The 20564-nt window shown below is 41.3% G+C and overlaps 2 protein-coding genes across 5 annotated transcripts in view; one reads left to right on the top strand and one right to left on the bottom strand.

The window, feature by feature from the left end:
• Nucleotides 1-10910, bottom strand: part of MLH1 (mutL homolog 1) — a 58195-nt gene extending 47285 nt beyond the window's left edge. For 2 of the 3 annotated variants that reach the window (XM_044252704.1, XM_044252705.1), the window contains exons 1-5: nucleotides 10766-10910; nucleotides 8631-8721; nucleotides 6302-6400; nucleotides 2411-2484; nucleotides 504-576 (exon numbers count right to left, since the gene is read on the bottom strand). In XM_044252704.1, the coding sequence (XP_044108639.1) occupies nucleotides 504-576; nucleotides 2411-2484; nucleotides 6302-6400; nucleotides 8631-8721; nucleotides 10766-10881 (453 nt within the window). In that variant the 5' untranslated portion in view covers nucleotides 10882-10910. Of the gene's footprint in view, nucleotides 1-503; nucleotides 577-2410; nucleotides 2485-6301; nucleotides 6401-8630; nucleotides 8722-10571; nucleotides 10581-10765 lie in introns of those variants that run through there. The other variant, XM_044252706.1, reaches the window with a different exon arrangement.
• Nucleotides 10911-11244: 334 nt separating this feature from the next.
• On the top strand, nucleotides 11245-19109 carry EPM2AIP1 (EPM2A interacting protein 1). 2 transcript variants are annotated; one of them, XM_044252728.1, is made up of 2 exons: nucleotides 11245-13946; nucleotides 17281-19109. In XM_044252728.1, exon 1 carries the CDS (start codon nucleotides 11358-11360, stop codon nucleotides 13182-13184), a length of 1827 nt encoding a protein of 608 aa, XP_044108663.1. In that variant the 5' UTR covers nucleotides 11245-11357; the 3' UTR covers nucleotides 13185-13946; nucleotides 17281-19109. The 2 variants fall into 2 exon arrangements, with proteins under 2 accessions (XP_044108663.1, XP_044108662.1); XM_044252727.1 differs by lacking the exon at nucleotides 17281-19109 and adding an exon at nucleotides 14523-16692.
• The last annotated feature ends 1455 nt before the right edge of the window (nucleotides 19110-20564 follow it).

The following is a 20564-nucleotide window of genomic DNA, read 5'->3' on the forward strand; positions in this document are numbered from 1 at the left end:
CATGGCACCTTAGAAATAAGGCAGCATACTAGATTTTTTCTGATTAATGATACAACCATATTATCAAACACTAAGTGGGCAGAGATATTCTTTATTCCATTTGAGAGATGGGAGAAGTGAGATAAAGTGAAACTAAACAACTTGCCTCTGGGCACATACCACTGAGTGACCAGGCTGAGACTCTAACTCACACGTCTTTTGGAGCCAAGTTTAAAGGTCATTTCAATGCCAACTACCTTGCACTGATTTCTGCCATCCCAGTGAAAGAATCTCCCAGCTTTTGAAAAAGATGGACGGAGTGCACACAGGCTACCATGCCATTAAAGCCATCATCAGTCCTCTTGTTTAGAGAGAAATGTCTTTGTTTCTACTAAATAGCAAAGATTCATTTTATTATTACTTTGAAAACTCAAGACAATTTTTTTTGAGATGATTTTATTCTTTATGACAGAATTTCTACAAAGCTCTTTTTCAACAATTCATACTCCTTGTGCCATACTTACTGTGATCTGGGTCCCCTGATTGCCTGCACATGGTTTAGGAGGAGCTTTCAGCTTTCCATCTGAGTAATTTGCTCTTAAGAGAAAATATAAGAGACTATTATTAATGTCCAAGAGGCACAGAATATCAATCCAAAGAGTATAAAAAGAAATTATATCAAACAATAAGGTACAGCCATGCTCTCTACTGTTTTAATTACCATTTTCCTCTTTTTCTATGATTCCATTATCATTCCAATTGGATACAAAAAAAATCCCTATTGTTCTAGCAAATGTTGCTTTTTAGTTCCTGAGTTTTGAGCTAAAAGCAATAGTTTTGCCATTGCCTACCATGACAACAAATTTTTTTTTATAATTACGTAATCATTTATGGAAGGGTTACCAAATGATAGGCCCGCAGAGGCCTTGGTAACAAAGAAAGCCCTGGAGAGCTCTCAATCTAGGGGACACACTTTTTCCTAAAGTGCAGGATGTTGTGCTACGTGATCTAGAGAAGCAAACTTTCAGCTGGGGGCCGGGGAGGGGAGTGAAAGCATCACAGAAAAGATGACAAGGCTCTAGGGAGGAAGAGTTTCAGGGAGAAAACACAAAAGACCTTTGAGGCAGAGAAAAACAGAAAAGCACAGAAGCTTTGGAACACCTGGCAGCTGGGAATTTGTGGAGAGAAGAGGCTGGAAAGGTGGATGGAGAGCATAGTGCATGTGGGGGTGGTCTGTTTAGGAATGGCTCTGGATTTCATATCACCATGGAAGGGGAGCCACTGGAGGTACGGAACAGGAGCATAATATAACCTTGGCGATGAAGGAACAGAATTTGTGTCCCAGGCCATTTAGGGAGACATTAATTCACAAGTATCTCCCCGTTTTGCAGGAAGGAATTCTGACCCAACCAGCACACCCAGATCCTAGGGCAAGTAAAATTCACACAGCATCAAACTCACCCAGCAACAGCACTGTATATTCTGGAATGCTCCCTGTTCCATTACATTACAGGTGTGTCTGCTGAGGACTGATAAACAGGCAGCCCGCCACTGTTGGAGCTATTTTCCATATTAATTTATGGACAGTCCGCATGATTTAAAAAAATTCTTTTTTAAGGTACTCCTACTTGTCTTCCACTAGTAAATGGCCAGGGCTTATAAAAACAGAGGTGTAGGAGCACCTGGGTGGCTTAGTAGTTAAGCATCTGCCTTCAGCTCAGGTCATGATCTCAAGGTCCTGGGATCGAGCCCCGCATTGGGCTCCCTGCTCAGCAGGAAGCCTGCTTCTCCCTCTCCCACTACCACTGTTTGTGTTCCCTCTCTCGCTGTCTGTCAAATAAATACATAAAATCTTAAAAAACAAAACAAAAAAATAAACAAAAACAACAGAGGTATAACTCTGATTCCTCAAATGCTATTTTTATTCTGTTCCAAGGCTGTCTGTCAGCCTCTGAATACTGTGGCAGCACAAGAGAAAGCTGGCACCGCATTGCCCCCTGCCTGCCCCCAATGGAAGGGCAAGCCAGCTCAGATAAGCATGTGGGGCAGGGAGCCAGGGGCTCTCGAGCCAGCCAAGGAAACTTGAGCCTCCAGCATCCAGCCACAGCCCTGTCATCAGACAAAGTAACATCCTACTAAAGGGCACAGGGCCAGAATAATACCTACATCTACCACCTACTTAGAATACATCTGTGTAATAGAGCTTACAAGGACTTACATGTCACATCTTAAGATGTGTTAAGAATCCATGAATAAGATTATTACCCAATAATCATCCCTGTGGATTATCAACTAGTCCGTAGAGAGGGAAGAAAATTTAACCAAGATCTTGGTCAAAAAAGATTACATTGGTGTTTAGATAGGGTCACTTGAGATCCAGGCATAAAGCATGCTTCAGAATGAATACGAGTAAAAGCAGACTGTGCCATACCTGTACGCGCACTTTGCATCAGCTGTTTTGGTCGTAATAGTAACATGAGCCACGTGGCTGATGCTTGCCAAAGCCTAAGGAAGAAAACAAAATGGAATGAAAGATAAACATTGCTGTCACCCACTGTCACCTCATTAAAGAGAAAGGTCATCTAAATTACCCCTTCCATTTTGTATTAGCAAATGGCAACAATAGGCATTTCGCTCACTCACTTTCATGACATCTTAAAGAAAAAGGATATCAAATTGAATTTGTAAAAAAAAAAAATGAATTTGTAGCATATTATCAGAACAAGGGAAAAATAAATATGAAAAAAAGTCCAAAAGGAAACACAACAGAGTTATTTTTTAAAATTTATTTTAAATCCAGTATAGTTGGGGTATCTGGGTGGCTCAGTCAGTTGTGTTCCACTCTTGATAATTGGCTCAGATCATGATCTCAAGGGTTGTGAGTCTCATATAGGGTTCCGAGTTCAGCAGGGAGTCTGCTCGAGATTATCTCTCTCTCTCTGCTCCTCCTCTGCTCCTATGTGTACATGTGTGCACACTTTCTCAAATAACTAAATTTAAAAAAAAGAAAAAAATAAATCCAGTATAGTTAACATACACTGTTACATAAGTTAATTTCAGGTATATAATACAGTGATTCAATAATTCTACACATTACTCAGTGCTCATCACAGTAAGTGTACTCTTAATCTCCCTCACCTGTTCCACCCATTGCTCTCCACCGCCTCACCTCTGATAACCATCAATTTGTTTTCTATAGTTAAGAGTCTGCTGTTTGGTTTGTCTCTTTTTCCCCCCTTTGCTTGTTTTTTTTTTTTTTTAAGATTTTATTTATTTGATAGACAGAGATCACAAGTAGGCAAAGAGGCACACACAGAGAGAGAGGAAGGGAAGCAGGCTCTCTGCCGAGCAGAGAGCCCGATGAGGGGCTCGATCCCAGAACCCTGGGATCATGACCTGAGCTGAAGGCAGAGGCTTTCATCCACTGAGCCACCCACGCACCCCCTTTTGCTTGTTTTGTTCCTTAAATTTCACATATAAGTGAAATCATATAGTATCTGTCTTTCTCTGACTGACTTACTTTACTTAGCATAATACCCTCTAGCTCCATCCACGTTGTTGGAAAGAAACACACCAGATTATTAATGTGTTAGCAGCAAGTGCATTCAGGCAACAGAATTAAAGGCATGCTCAGTATTATTCTCAATGATCTGCCTCCCAATAATTTTGAAAACTTACCTTCAGGAATGGGGGCACTCCAAATACATAATGTTGCACACATGCACAAAACTGTTTTCTGTTGGGGCACCTGGGTGGCTCAGTGGGTTAAAGCCTCTGCCTTTGGCTCAGGTCATGATCCCGGGGTCCTGGGATTGAGTCCCACATCGGGATCTCTGCTCAGCGGGGAGCCTGCTTCCCCCTCTCTCTCTGCCTGCCTCTCTGCCTACTTGGGATCTCTCTCTCTGTCAAATAAATAAACAAAATCTTAAAAAAAAAAAAAACTGTTTTCTGTAAACTCTTATAGGGTTAGAAATGTAAATTTAGAAATATAAATTTAAAATGATCTAATTAAGATAAAAAAAGTTTTAAAAAATGAACATTTTTCTCCCCTTGTAAGTAAGACTGGTTTCCTAGCCCACTGGAACCTGTTTCTCCTTCCACAAGAAGGACATCACAGAATATAAAAATGTAACCAGCCACTGTGATGGGGGTCTGTGAAAGCATCTCCGAAGGTAGTGAACTCTGCCTGTGGCAGGTTCAGTTCATTAATAAGGAACATGGCCTAGGCTCAAAGATTACCAGGTCCTAGCTGGATTTCCCTAGTTTATGTGACTGACCTAATGTTCATAATTAGAAATGTAAAATGATTTTGAGACCTGTATAAGAAGGACATTAAATATATACAGTACATACTCAATTCCAGAGCCCCAAGATCATGGCCTAAGCCAAAATGAAGTCTCAGATACTTTACCGAATGAGCCATCCAGGCTCCCCATGAATGTTATGTCTATAAATTGACCCTGAGACAGTAATTGAACAAAATACACTATATATGAACATATGCATATTCACCAAGAAAATGACAAAACGCATAAATGTTCAATAGGAAATCATTTAAATAAACACAGTATATTCATATGATAGGGTAAGATAGAAGTACTAAAAATTACATAGGAATATATATATATATATATATATATATATATCTTTTTTCCCAATGAAAAGATATCCACAGCGTATGTCATAAAATGATAAGATCCTGTTTTAGTCTTAAAATGTTTTTAACCACTTTTTATATTGTATATTCCTCCCATGCATCACATAATTTTATTCACAAATATTCCCACATATATTTTAAAAGGACTCCTCCAAAAAACATCATACTATTTTTTATACAAGAAAATCCACAATTTAAAAAAAAAAAATTATTTATTTATTGGGGCACCTGGGTGGCTCAGTGGGTTAAGCCTCTGCATTCGGCTCAGGTCATGATCTCAGGGTTCTGGGATCGAGCCCCGCATCGGGCTCTCTGCTCAGTGGGGAGCCTGCTTCCTCCTCTCTCTCTGCCTGCTTGTCTGCCTACTTGTCTGCCTACTTGTGATCTCTATCTGTCAAATAAATAAATAAAATCTTTTAAAAATAAATAAATAAATAATTCTAAAAGATTGATTGATTAATTAATTAATTATTTGAGAAAGCGCATGCTCAAGAGACAGCACAAACGATAGAGGGAGAAGCAGCAGAAAGCCCACTGTGGGGCTTGATCCCAGGACCTGGGGATTGTGACCTGAGCTGAAGGCAGCTGCTTAACCCACTGAGCCACCCAGGCATCCCAACAATTTCCTTTTTTTTTTTTTTAAAGATTTTATTTATTTATTTGACAAATTTGAGAGAGAGAGAGAGAGCACAAGCAGGGGAAATAGCAGGCAGAGGGAGAGAGAGAAGCAGGCTCCCGGCTGAGCAAGAAGCCTGATGCAGGACTCGATCCCAGGATTCTGGGATCATGACCTGAGCCAAAGGTAGCCGCCTAACCAACTGAGCCACCGAGGTGTCCCCCAACAATTTCTTCTTAATACTATCAATTGACCCATGTGTTCAAATATCTGTCTCAAAAAAATTTTTTTTACAGTCTGCTCAAATCAGGATCCAAGTAAGAGGTATACATTGGAGCTGGTTCATATGCATTTTAAGCCTCTTTTTTCTTTAGAGAGAGAGCAAGAGAGAGTGTGACAGGAGTGGGGTGGAGGGAGACAGAAGGAGAATGGAGAGGGACTCTTAAGCAGACTCCATGCCCAGTGCAGAGCTCAAGATGGGACTCGATCTCACAAACTTAAGATCATGACCTGAACTGCAATCAAGAGTCAGACACTTAACCAACTGAGGCATTCAGGCGCCCCACGCCTCTTATAACCTATAGGTTTTTGTTCCCTCCTCTTTTCTTCCTTGCAGTTTATTTGTTGAAGGAAACAAACAAGACTTTTATCATGTCGTTTCCTAATCTCTGTATTATTTACCATGCTCCCTCACCTCCTATATTTTTCCACCACTTGCACTTAGTAAGTATTAATCAGATTCATATTTGATAATTTGACAAAATAAACTTTGGGGGTGGTGTTTCATTCTCCATCAGAAAATACCTACCTAACATCTGCGCAGGAGGGAGGGGAATTGTATCTGTAAATAAAATAGTTTTCAGTATATTAAGTATTTATGAATAATCCTTGGTTTTGGAAAATGAATTTTAATTTTGTTTGATTTGCACATACTTAACAAGTAAAAAGAATCAGAACTTATTTACCTCTGTTGAGAAACAAAAGTTGACAAATGGCAGAAATGTCATCACAGAAGGATATTTTACACATTCCTTTGATCTTTAGCTTACCTCACCCCGAAAGCCATAGGTAGAAATACTAGCTAAATCCTCAAAGGACTGCAGTTTACTTGTAGTGAACCTCTCACACACAATGTCCAGATCTTCCTTCTAGAAGATACCAAAAAATAAGTAAATAATTATGCTACTCCTTTTTTCCAATTTTTAAATTTCCCTTTTCTTGACTGAATCCAAGAAGAAACCCCTTTCAGGAGAGGAGTTTTGAAATCAGCAATAACTTCCTCATATGGAATCAGAAATGCCACACTGTCCCGGTGTCCCTTCTCTCTCACGAGTCACATCTCTCTGCATTTGCTGGTTCCGCCTCATCTCTGTCAGTGGAGCAACCCAGGACTACAGCCTTGGACCTCTTTACTGTCTACACTCACTTTCTTACTTATTTATTTATTTATTTGACAGACAGAGATCACAAGTAGGCAGAGAGGCAGGCAGAGAGAGAGAGAGGAGGAAGCAGGCTCCCTGCTGAGCAGAGAGCCCGATGTGGGGCTTGATCCCAGGACCCTGAGATCATGACCTGAGCCGAAGGCAGCGGCTTAACCCACTGAGCCACCCAGTTGCTCCTACACTCACTCTCTTGATGAGTTAGTTCTCCCAGCCACATGAATTTATAAAAATCATTATTATTAGAAAACTTCTTTATTAAAAATCTATAGAGGCATTTAATTATAGTAAAGTGTACATAACAAACTTTACCACTTTTAATGTACAGTTCTGTGGCCATAAATACATTTGCACGGTGTGCAACATCACCACTATCCATCTCCAGAACTCTTTCATCCTTCCAAACTGAAACTCGGTCCCCATTAAATGATAATTCTTCATCCACCCCTTCCCCAAACCCCTTGCAACCAGCATTCTACCTTGTATGAATGGGACTACTCTAGGAACCTCCTAGGCGAGGAATCGTAGAGTATTTGTCTTTTTGCGAATGGGTATTTTACTTAATGTAATGTCTTCAAGGTTCATGCATATTGCAGCCTGTGTCTGAATTTCAATCCTCTTTAGGCTGAATAATATTCCATTATGTGTATACATCACATTTTAAAATCTACTCATCTATGGAACCCTGGGTTACTTCCAGCTTTTGACTATTGTAAATATGCTGCTATGAACATGGGGGGACAAATGTCTTCAAGACCTTGCTTTCAATTGTTTGGAGTATATACTCACAAGTTTTGCTGAACTGCATGGTAATTCAGTTTAATTTTTTTAAGAATCACCATACTATTTTCCACATTGGCCACACAATTTACATTCCCACCAGCAAATGCACTTGTGTTCTAATTTTTCTGTATCCTTTATAACACTTGTTATTTTATTTTACTGTTTTTGTAACAGCCATCCTAATAGGTGTCAAATGGTAGGTCGTTGCTTTTATTCCTATTTCCTTAGTGACCTGTGACATTCAGCACCTTTTCATGGGAGTCTCATGGTTTTTACTACCATCAAAATGCAATACACTAAATTTTTATCTCCAGTCTGCTGCCCTCCAGACTCATAGGCTAACTCAAATAAGAGCCGTCTCAAGGTTACCATGCCCAAATGATTTTCTGATATGCCCCCAAATGAGTTTCTTCCATAGGCTTTCCCATCACTAAGCGGCAACTCTTCCATTTGCACGGGCCAAAACCTTGAAATCATTCTGGACTCCTCTTTCTCTTACACCATGCATCAGCAAATTCTGAAAGCTCTGTTTTTGTAATCAATGCAGAATCTCACTGTTTCTTGCTTCTCTACTGCAACTAAACTAGTCCAAGGCATGGTCACCCCTCTCCTGGATTGCTCCAAGGGCCCTCTCACTGCCTCTGTCCTGTCCTGCTACAGTTTGTTTTCCATATTCTAGACAAATAGGTTCCTATAAACCTCTTCAAACCATGTCATTTCTTTGCTCAAAACCCTTTAATAGCATCCTACCCTATTCAGAGTAAAAGCCAAAGATTTTAGAAAGGCCCATAAGGTCCTACGTAACTCATCTTCTGTTATTCTTCTATTCCCTCACTCTGTTAGAGACACACTGGCTCCCTGCTGGTCCTTAAAGAAGTCAAGCGGGCTTCCATTTCATGGTCTTTGCATGTTCTGTCTGCCCAGAACTTTCATCTTTTAAGCACCTTTAAGCAACTCTCTCCTTGACCTTATTTTCCTGAACCAGTGTCCAGCTTAGAATAGTACTCAATATATATTTATCGCTGGTATTGAATATTTCAGTTAAAAATCCCATCCACAAATGCTCAGTTTCCCAAACAGGGAAAGGCTCTGTCACTCCCTGTAGGTATATACCACAAAGCACACGAACAGCCTGCTCCTCTGAGGTTTTACTTACCCTGATCCCAGTGCCATTGTCTTGGATCTGAATTAACTTGAGGCCTCCCTCTTTAACAACCACTTGGATACTGGTGGATTTTGCATCTAAACTGGCAAATTAAAACGAAAAAAATTTTATTACTCTGCAACTATTCTAATGTACATATTTTAATATGAGCCAAAGTATAAGAACAAATTCCAGAGAAATACAAGACTGTCTGATTAGTGTGTTTTTCCTCTGTTCTACAGGCTCTGTGACTACACTGTAACAAGTTCACATGCTGTGTGAGAGAGGGGAAAGAGAGAGGCAGGAGGGGGCAATCATCATTTCCAATAAGACATTCAACACTTTATTTCTGTTCCTCAGGGAAAGAAAGTGAAGTTAAAAGTAGGATCCTTTTACTACATGCCTATTTCTTACTCTCTTCTCAACTAATTTTGCCATTTATTCAATTATATTCAATCTCAGGTTCCCAAGTGACCCTAATAAGATGCCGTTTCAAAAAAATTATGTGTTTTTCTACTTTTTACTCCCTTTTAAGAAAATACATTTTGGGGGCGCCTGGGTGGCTCAGTGGGTTAAAGCCTCTGCCTTCGGCTCAGGTCATGATCCCGGGGTCCTGGGATCGAGCCCCGCGTCGGGCTCTCTGCTCCGCGGGGAGCCTGCTTCCCCCTCTCTCTCTGCCTGCCTCTCTGCCTACTTGTGATCTCTCTCTGTCGAAATAAATAAATAAAAATCTTAAAAAAAAAAAAAAAGAAAATACATTTTGCAGGGGAAAACAAAGACAGAAAGAAAAAAGGCAATGCAGAAAGTTCTTTGAGAAGCCAAGAAACCTTTTGTCTTTTCAAAGAGTAGCCAACCATCACCGAGAGCAGGGGCTAAAGAAAACAAATTCTGCCTATCGCTGCATGAAAAAGAAAAGTAATCGGACCCTCACACAGAAAATTCTTTCTTCAAAAATAAGACAGTAAGTTACTCAATACTAAAGACCTTTCTCAGAAACCCTTGAAGTTGTATTAGACATCTTGATTTACATATTAAAAAGAGCATAACTGGACTCCACACAAATCCCTGCTCTTAGAACTTATTATAAACCACTTAGCTAACATGTTTCCGTTTGGTTGTGCAGTAGTCTGGCTCATTACCGTAACAGGCCCAGGTTGTTCTGTTGGTGAATTCTAACATTGTAGAAACAAAAGCCAGCCTTTACAATGGGGGGAAAGGAGAAGCCCTTCCCAGGTTCCCAGCTCCTGCTTTTCTCCTAGTTCTGTTCCTGTCCCTCAGCGATCCTTTCTGCACCGTTCCTTCAGTCCCATTACCCTGAGTGGTTGCTTATTATGTTTTCACAATCAGCCTCCTTACCAACCCACCACTCTTCGCTGGGTCATTTTGTTCTTTTCGCGAATTTATTTTATGAACAACAATTGATTTAAACTCGAAGGTAATGCTTAGGTACATCGTGAGCATGTCTTTCTAAAGTTTATAGTTTACTCCCACCTTTCTTTCCAGGTTTTTAAGTCTTCCCTCCACACTGTGTGACACTTATAAACTTCAGCATCCACGGGATACCCTCATGAAATCAGGTATCCTCAATGTGACTGACACCCCCGCCCACCAAAAAAAGGCAAAGGGGAGGAAAACCCTACGTTGGCAATAGGGCAATCATAGGTTAAACCCGAAGTCCATCGGCCGGTCTAAAATCTCGACAATCTGGAATAAAAATCAAAGTGTACTCTTGAATGTGCATGGGTTATTTTTGGAATATGCAAGATACGTTAACACGCATAACACGGCATCCTCTGAAGAACGAATGGGGACGGTCCCCCCGAAAATGTTTATGCATTTAAAATTTTGTACATTCTGTACATGTAATTCTAAAAACAGTTCCCTCAACTAATGGCGCCGCTCAACAATACAATGTAGCCCTCTACTTGGAGCCCCCCCCTCCAAAAAGCCTACTAAAGTCTCGCGAGAGCGCTCAAAAACTGGCAGTACTCGGGCAAGGAATAGAAAGGACCCCGAGGCCTTCCGCGCCGTGGGCATGCGCTGTACACGCCTCCGCCAGGGGCAGGGAGGCGTGTCCGCGCGCCATCCTGAAGAGGGGCCTGTTAAATCGTGGCAGATAAGGAAGCCCTGCTCCACTCCCTCCCTACCAGTTCTCAATCATCTCCTTGATGGCATTAGCGGGCCGCTGGATAACTTCCCCTGCCGCGATGCGGTTCACCACTGTCTCGTCCAACCGCCGAATAACCCCCGCTACAAGCGACATTTTGGCGCCACAGGAGCCTAAGTCAAGTCGAGACGCTCACCGGAAGTGCCTTCAGCCAATCACCTCGGGGCTTCGTGCCTACGTATTTCCACCCTCTCTGTTTACCGGTCTTGTCCCACCTTCTCGCAGCAGCGGCTTCAGAACCAGAGAGCTATTGATTGGGCAGCTGGATGCCAGTCAAGTTTCTTAAGTCCTCGGGTTCCTGGGTCTCTTGGTCCCTCCCTAGCGCACGGCTTCAGGCCACTGGTTAGTAGGGTATGCGCCTGCGCACTGCCCGCGCTTCCCATTGGCTCTTCCTTGGGCTAGGGAATACGAAATCTCCAGCCAATAGGAACGCAGGTGGCGTAGCCGGAGGTTGGTGTCCCCCTACTGGGGTGATTTGGCGCAGAGCGGAGGAGGTGCTTGCTCCTGCTCCTGCTCCTCCCCTCTCCTTGCGGCCTCCCGGGGTCGGCCCTGTTCTTGTGGCCTGAAGTAGGATGTGGATGACGCCCAAGAGGAGCAAAATGGAAGTCGATGAATCTCGGGTGTTCCGGGCCGAGTGGACCCAGCGTTACTTGGTGGTGGAGCCTCCGGAGGGCGAAGGGGCCCTGTGCCTGGTCTGTCGCCGCCTCGTCGTAGCCACCCGCGAACGCGACGTCCGGCGCCACTACGAGGCCGAGCACGACTACTACGAGCGGTATGTGGCGGAGGGCGAGCGCGCGGCCCTAGTGGAGCGTCTGCGGCAGGGCGACTTGCCCGTGGTCGTCCCGCTTACTCCCGAGGAGAGAGCTGCTCGTGCAGGCCTCGGGCTCGCCCGCCTCTTGGCCTTGAAGGGTCGCGGCTGGGGTGAGGGGGACTTTGTGTACCAGTGCATGGAGGTGATGCTGAGGGATGTCCTGCCCGAACACGTAAGCGTTCTGGATGGCCTTGATTTATCGCCAGAGGTCACGCGGCAGAGGGTCCTGAACATTAACAAGAATCTACGCAGTCAGCTCTTTGACAGAGCCAAGGACTTTAAAGCCTATTCCCTTGCCTTGGACGACCAGGCCTTTGTGGCCTATGAGAACTATCTCCTGGTCTTTGTCCGCGGCGTGGGCCAGGACTTGGAGGTGCAGGAAGAGCTTCTGACCATTATCAACCTGACTCGTCACTTCAGTGTTGGTGCCCTTATGGCGGCAATCCTTGAGGCCCTGCAAACAGCAGGGCTTAGCTTGCAGCGAATGGTTGGCCTAACCACGACCCACACTCTGAGGATGATTGGTGAGAACTCAGGGCTAGTGTCCTACATGAGGGAAAAGGCTGTAAGCCCCAACTGTTGGAATGTTATCCATTATTCAGGATTTCTGCACTTGGAACTCTTGAGCTCCTACGATGTAGACGTTAATCAGATCATAAATACTATATCAGAATGGATAGTTTTAATTAAGACCAGAGGCGTTAGGCGCCCGGAATTTCAGGCCTTACTAACCGAATCTGAATCAGAGCATGGCGAAAGGGTTAATGGACGATGTCTGAACAATTGGCTTAGAAGAGGGAAAACTTTAAAATTAATATTTTCCCTGCGAAAAGAGATAGAAGCGTTCTTAGTTTCAATAGGGGCGACAACAGTCCATTTCACAGACAAGCAGTGGCTGTGTGACTTTGGCTTCTTGGTGGATATTATGGACCACCTTCGAGAACTCAGTGAACTATTGAGAGTCAGTAAAGTCTTTGCTGCTGCTGCCTTTGACCATATCTGTACCTTTGAAGTGAAGCTGAATTTACTGCAGAGACATATTGAGGAAAAAAATCTAACACACTTTGCTGCCTTCAGAGAAGTTGTTGATGAGCTTAAACAGCATCTTAAAGAAGATCAAAAAATATTTGATCCTGATAGGTATCAAGTGGTGATCTGTCGCCTTCAGAAAGAGTTTGAGAGACATTTCAAGGACCTCAGGTTCATTAAAAAGGACTTAGAACTTTTCGCAAATCCTTTTAACTTTAAACCTGAATATGCGCCTATTTCAGTAAGAGTGGAGCTAACAAAACTTCAGGCGAATACTAACCTTTGGAATGAATACAGAGTCAAAGACTTGGGGCAGTTCTATGCTGGATTGTCTGCTGAATCTTACCCAATTATCAAAGGGGTTGCCTGTAAGGTGGCATCCTTGTTTGATAGTAACGAAATCTGTGAAAAGGCTTTTTCATATTTGACTCGAAACCAACACACTTTGAGCCAGCCATTGACAGATGAGCATCTCCACGCCCTGTTTAGGATTGCCACAACTGAAATAGAGCCGCACTGGGATGACCTTGTGAGAGGAAGAAATGAATCCAATCCATAAGCCTTGGTAGTACAACATCGAGACAGTCAAAAGAGAATCTCATTCTAAAAGCAAACATTTGTCCGATTTTTCAAGTTAACTAATTTGGATTGTGTCAAAGCACCAAGTTTATTCATCCAAATTGATCACGATTCAGATTCTTCTGACAGATGTTTTTATCATCTCAAGAGGCAGCATGGGACTGAGACATGCAAACACCTTTTTTTAAAATTTAATTTAATGACAGAGTCATTGTCTTTTGCTTTTATGATATAATTGTTTTTAAAGAAGTTCAGTACTGATAATGTGAGTTGAATTAGAAGTCTGTTTTCAGATATTTTAAAGAAATTTTAGGTTTTATTTTAACAAAGTGTTTAAATTCTGATACATATGGTCTGAAGTTATCAACTCCTTAAATGTATGTTTGAGCCAGTTTGCAGAAACTCAGGAAGTTCAGAAGTTTCTGAGAAGGAAGAACATACAGTGGAGGTATTTTGTCTATCAAAATGTTGAAGACTATTTTTTTTAATCTTTTCTGAGTCTGAAATCAATACTGACAGATCTCCTTTCACACCCCCCCCACAACCTGCCCTAGCGATATTATTACTAGTAGAAAAAAATAATCATACAAAATTTTAGTCAAAGGAGTAAGAATTATTTTTAAATTGCTGGTTTAGAAGGCTTCCTGCATTTTGGAGATCAGACTATCCAGCTATTGGGGGTCTCCCCTGAATTTTTCACAGTTGGGTGCTGTTTTATCAGATTGCCTATTAAAGGACTGCGGTAAGTATAGAATCTTAATGGTTTCCCATTAGTAATTCTTTATTCTACTCCAGACAGAAGTTTAATCCTTTCAAAAAAAAGGATGACAGAATAAGATTATTGCCCTCCAGGATCAGGAGGTGTGAGATATTTTAGCTTATGCACGGGTGTTCCTGCTTTATAAAGAAATCCCGTTTAAAGGAATCCCTTTATTTTAAAGTGATATGATGTCTTATTTTAAAGTGATATGATGTCAGATTGTGTTAGCTGCTGGAAGTGGCTTTATTATAGAATTTAAAACTGTCCCACACATTCTATATGTAAGATAGCGCACAAGTAGAAATATTTAATTCTCAAGAAGCAGCTTTATTAACAGATTGTAGTAATTCCATATTTCTAGTGAGACATTAGCTTTGTGCAAAAACAGTACTTTTCAAACTTAGGTTAACCATGAAAGGAAATCGTACAGTAAAGCCAAATATATAAAATGATATAAAAGCGGGACCCAACTTAGAGGTCCTCTCAAGTACAGTTTGCAAACTTGTGCTAAAGTCCTGTCTTAACATTGTAACACGTTATTCTTGGTCACTAATCTAGCAAATTCATGGAACAAGGATATAACCAACAATTTAGAAGGAACTGATGCCCGAGCAATCAAAAGAGATGCCATGAGAGCTCAGGAACCATAGTGGTGTCAGTGGTTCTCCACCAGAAGCAGTAAGCTCTCTTTCCAGAGGTTGTTAGAAAACGGGACATTTTTGGTCGTTGGACTTACCTGGGGGGATTCTGCTGGCATTTAAGCATGAAGAACATCTCCCCCTCCCCTGCCTCCCCTCGCCCCCCCGCAGTGCATAGGACAGCTGGGCACAATGGAATATTAGCCTTCCTAAAGTGCCAGTAGATCCCCTGTTGTAGATTATTTTATTCCGAGGGACAGGGCAAATTACCGGTAGAAGCAGAATGAGAAAGGCCAAGTCAGGCAGACTGACACTACTCCATAGGGTAGACTCATTCCAGTGTTGCAGGTTTGACTGGTAAGGTGAGGTAAAGGCCTTGATAGATTCTGGTAGCTCAGTAGCATTTTAAGTCAGTAGCTTGTATTAAACCAGACGAAAAGACTCTATTCTGTTAAACGGAATTAGTGCAGAAAAGCAAGTATTAACAAGCTAGTAATCGAGAATGGTCAAGTTGAGATTTTCAGTGAACAGGGAGTAAGCTTAAATATGTGGAAAAACAACAATGGAAACCCAACCCCCCCCCCACCAATCTACCGGTAATTTGCCAGCAGTTGGTGTTTTCTCTTTCATGGCAAGTGCTTTTTTGAAAAAATGTTTGGAGGACCTCCTTCTGCTTTCCTACCCTAGTTCCTTAAAATACTGAAGTCTTGTACATTTTGTGAAGTTCCACTATATATTTTGCTTAAGGTAATAAAACTAGTTTGCCTCATGTAATCACTGAGTTGGGAGGAGATAAAAGCTAAGGATTTAAAACTGACCCTAAATAATAGCGAATTTGCTATAAATTAGTCTTGTTTGTAAAAAAGAAAAATGTGTGTATATTACTGTTTTCTGTATTAAGTAATTCTGTAACTGCATGGCAGTCTTTAAATTTTTTTTTTATTATTATTTACAAAATAGTTGTTACTGGTCCTGTCGTATTAGTGAATATAGTTAAAATAAGTACTATTTTTTAAAAACACTGTGTCCCTATATCTCCCTTTCCTAGTAGTTTTCTTAAAAGATTTGTCTGTATTCCCAGTCTCTCAGTGCCACCCCAACTGCTCTACCCAGCGAGATCCTTGTCAGCATTCTTACCCTCTTTGACACCACTGACTGCTCTTCCTTGAAGTGCTTACATATGTTGGCTTCAGGGGGTAGATCTCTCTGCAGGTATGCTTTCTCAGTCTGCTTCGTAGGTGCACCCCTTTCCCTTACATGTTTGTGTTCTTTTGATTTCAAAATTCTGTTGTAGAGCTATTTTCTACATCGTCTTAGCTGCTCTCATCCCTGTCCATGGCTTCATTTACCATCTGTACGCAAATGACTCCCACATTCTGTCTCCTTTCTAGGCCTTTCCTAATACATGTATCTATCTAACTGCCAACTTAAGTCACTCTGCTGTCTCATGGACTCCATAGCATGTCATTGATCTTGCCGCCAAACCTGCTCTTCTTCTGTTGCCTCTTTCAGTAGATGGCACTGCTGCTACCAGTTGCCGTAGCCCAAGCCAAAAACTAATCTATCCATGACCTTCATCATATCCACTTGTGAAAACCTTTGTGTTAGGTCTACTGTCTCAAGTTTTTCTCACTTTTCCAGTGCTACCATTCTATTTCAGGCCATCAGCCAACCTAAACTGTAGCAACAGCATCCTTGTTAGTCTCTTTTTCTCTGTTTTTTTCTCTGGCATTTTTTTAATGCTGCAGCCAGATGGTTCCAAGACATACTTGGTCATCTCTCTCCACTGCTTTCACCATGGCATAGGATAAGATACAATTTCTGTTTATCTTTGAGGTCTCAGTTTAAATACCACTTCCTCTAGGAAATCTTCACTGATGCCCTCTAGACTAGCTGCCCCCACTGTGCACTCTCTAAATGCCCTTTTCCTTTCCCAGCCATACACTTGGCACATTTCGTTGCTACTACTTACCGATCACTGCTAGACTGTAATTACGCTTTACCAGGGCAGGGACTGTGCCTTGCTAGTTATTCTGTCTGTAGTGCTTAGCACAATGCCTGGCATTCCAATAAATGTTTGGATGAATAAATATGTGTGTAGTGTTTTATGATCTTTGAAGCCCATTCATAGTCTTATTTGACCTTCACCGAGGTCTTCCTGCCTTAGACTGCTTGTTGGGTAATTGTTATTCACATATTATGAATTAAGAAATGAAACTAAGTTCTTTGTGACTAGGGACTTGTATTCCCAGAATTTAGCTCAGTGCTTGGCATGTGGCTCAAATATTTATTATGTGAATGTTGCGGAAACGAACTTAGATTGCAATTTTCCCTGGTAAATGTAAGTAGTAAAGCCAGGATTCAAACCCAGGTGTACTTACGTAAATCTATGGAATAGTAAGTCTTTACCTCCTTTACTTAGAAGTCTTAATTTCATTTCTTTGTGGGTTTTTTTTTCTTTTTTTTTTTTTCCTAACTTCCAAAGGTAGACTTCCAAAAGAACCTAGATGAAAAACAGTGGTCAACTATTTAGTGGACTAAAACAATATTTTTGTAATTAAAAAGTTACACTTAGTATCAGAAAAAGATAGTGCCATTTAAAATACTCATTTTCCTTTTGTAAAATATTAATCCTAGAAGAAAATGGCATACTATTTACTTGCTACTTTCCTTTACAGATGATTTCTGGCTCTTCTGGGATTTAAAAGTAAGTAAATTTAATAAAATATTAGAGGAATGGCTCTGTCTTCCTGATTCCTAGATACGCAGTTCTCTTGCTTTTCTTGCCTAAAGATGTCCTTATCAATTTTCTAAGGAAGATGACCCAAAAATGACATGTAGTCAAGGTGTACTTCCTAGATGTGCTGTATTTCTTTGCTGGCTTGTTCACGTGCCTCTGAACTTAATTTCTGGGTAACCAGCTTTTGGGATTCGTGGAAGAACTATACCCATAGTCTTTTTCCTTGAGCCATTTTGTCCAATTTGAGGGATTAACCAGTGTTACACTAAATTGGACTTTTGGTCTGAGGCACATTAACTTATCCAGAAATCTTAACAGTAGGTGTGATAGTCATCCAGTGATCCTTGCTGCAAAATTGGGTTTTAATGGGTTTCTTTAATCATCTAGATTAAAGAAGTTCTCATTTTTATCTTTTCATAATTGAGAAGTGGTTTCATCCTGTCCAATACGTACTCAAATTTGTGAATTCTACCCCTTTCTTTTCTGCTTGCAAATTGATGAATTCTGAGATCATCTCTTTCTAACACATTTCATCAAATGCAGCCACAACAACCATAAGACGTTTTGTTTTACTTTTCCCCACTCCCACTTCAGTAAAGGATAGATTCTGTGCCTTCCAGGCTTTCCCAAGAGATCGTTTCACCGCTCCATAACATGAGTTGTCCCCATAAGTTATTTCTTCCATCCTCCAATAGAAATTTCCTGAATGCCTACCAACTAAGCCAGAATGTAGTATGTTGAGTTTTTTTAAAATGGAGCCAATTTCTGTATCAGGATAGGCGAGATTGTCATACAGTAACAACAGCAAAAGCTCAATGCCTCGGGAACTCTTCTCTTGCAACTTGGCCAGGAACTTGGCTTGACGGGGGTCAGGGGTCAACAAACTACAGTCCACAGGCAAAATCCATCCTGCTGCCTGTTTCTATAAATAAAGTTTTATTGGAAGATAGCCTTGCCCACTTAATTTATGTCTGTGACTGCTTTTGCTCTATAATGGCAGAATGGAATAGCTGTGAGAAAGAGTGTGTATGACGCACAGAGTCTATAATAATTTGCTGTGTGACCCCACAGAAAATGCTCACCGATCCCTGCTTAAAGTTGTTACCATTTTGGGACTCAAGTTAATGAGATACCATGTACGGTGTGGGTGCTCATTTGGGGAAATGAAAAAAAAAAAAAATGCAGCAAATCACTTACAGGCCTGTAAAGCACTTTCACTGCCCGAAACAAATCTCATGGTCACACCAAAGTTCCAGGAAGACTGTAATCCTTCCATGTGCCTCAGAAGAAAACCAGGAATACTTGGAAGACGACACTAGATAAACACATGGTTATATCTCTCCATTTACCTGATTTCTTTAAAAATATTTTTTATTGAGGTAACATATTCAGTAAAGTGTGTAAATATTAAATGTATGCCTCAGTGGATTTTTATATACACCCTGGATCACCTTGATCACCCAGATCAAGAAAGCATTTCTAGCACCCAGCAGATACCCTCATGTCCCTCCTGCACACAGATACACTCTTCGGATCCTTACACCAGAGCTTACTTTTGTCTTTTTAAAGCTTCATGTAAATGTGATGATTCTCTGTGCTCTTGTGTCTGTTGTTCAGTACTGTGTGACTCAACCATGTTGCATGTAGAAGCATTTTTTACGTCTGCCAGTATTCCATTGTACTGCGATTGATAAATCCATTCTACCATTGATGGAGATTTTGGTTGTTTCCAGTTTGTGGTTATTATGAATAAAATTGCTATAAACATTTCTGTATCTGTCTGTCAGTGAACTCTGGCATACACCCAGCTTCCATACTTTACTGTAATTACTCAGCAATCAGACTGATCCCTAGTGTAAAAATATAAATCAGACCATGCCAGTCCTCTGCTCAAAATCCTCCAATGGCTTAGTATTAGAATAAAATCCGGTGTGATCTACAAAACCCTGCGTGATCGAGCTACACCCCCACATAACCCTTTTTCTTCCTACCCTGTCTTCCGTCGTATCCTTCAGTCCCTTTCCCTATCCCTAGTTACTGTACTGGACACCGCTGGTGAGTTGGGGTATCAACATAAATGATTTGACCTTGTCCTTAAAGTGGTTGTTATCTATATAGGTAATTTTAACAAACCATAACACTGGTTTGTGTTAAATCGATTACTGTAGGGAATAAGAGGCAAATTTGCCCTATGATTAGTGTAAAAAGAATCTTAAGAGTGTAAAGTAAATTGGAACTCTTTGGAGGGATTTAGAGAATAAGATTAAAATGTAAAGACTCCCTGAAAAATTAAAATGTGTAAAGTCTTGCATTTTAGTTCTGTTGATTATGAATTAGAGTTCACCAACCTGACTCCTCCTACAACTTACTATTTGCTGTTACATGTTCACTTCCTTGAGGGATAGGAGGGAGCTGGTTGGGGGGGGGGTTCGGTGAGAAGGCCCTGGAATAAATAAAGAAGTAATGATATGGGGTGCGTGGGTGGCTCTGGGGGTTAAAGCCTCTGCCTTCAGCTCAGGTCTGGGATCGAGTCCGGCATTAGGTTCTCCGCTCAGTGGGGAGCCTGCTTCCTCCTCTCTCTCTCTGCCTACTTGTGATCTCAGTCTGCCAAATAAATAAATAAAAATACTTTTTAAAATGTGCTGATATTCAGCACGTTCCAAAATAGCACCCTTGTGACAAAGGGCCTCCTTAAACATTGTGCCGTTATTGATATATTACTGATTATTGTAAACGGAAAGATTTGACTTGAGCTCTTTCCACATTTTTTACTTTATCAATATGTAATTAAAGTACAATAAACTGCACAGTTTAAAGACACATGCATGAAAGTCACCACAATCAAGATAATGAGCATTTCATCATCTCATAGAGGTTGCCGTTTGGTTTTGACTAGTGGGAGGAGAAATTTACTGTAATTAAGCAGGGGAGGGGAGAAAGGACTTTAAAGAATATGAGGTTCTCTCAGAGCCACTATTGTTAACTTCTCTCCCTGAACTTTTAAAAAGTTTTTATTTATTTATTGCAGAGAGAGAGAGTGGAGCACAAGCAGCGGGAGCAGAGAGGGAGAAGCAGGCTCCCTGCTGAGCAGGAAGCCTGACACAGGGCTCTATCCCAGGATGCTGGGATCCTGACCTGAGCTGAAGGCAGACTCTTAACTGCCTGAGCTGTCTTAACAACTTTGCCAGCCAGCCTTTGTGCATCTCCCTGGCTGTCTATCAC

This window comes from Neovison vison, chromosome 6, assembly GCF_020171115.1.
Source record: "Neovison vison isolate M4711 chromosome 6, ASM_NN_V1, whole genome shotgun sequence".
Taxonomy (NCBI): Eukaryota; Metazoa; Chordata; class Mammalia; order Carnivora; family Mustelidae; genus Neogale; species Neogale vison.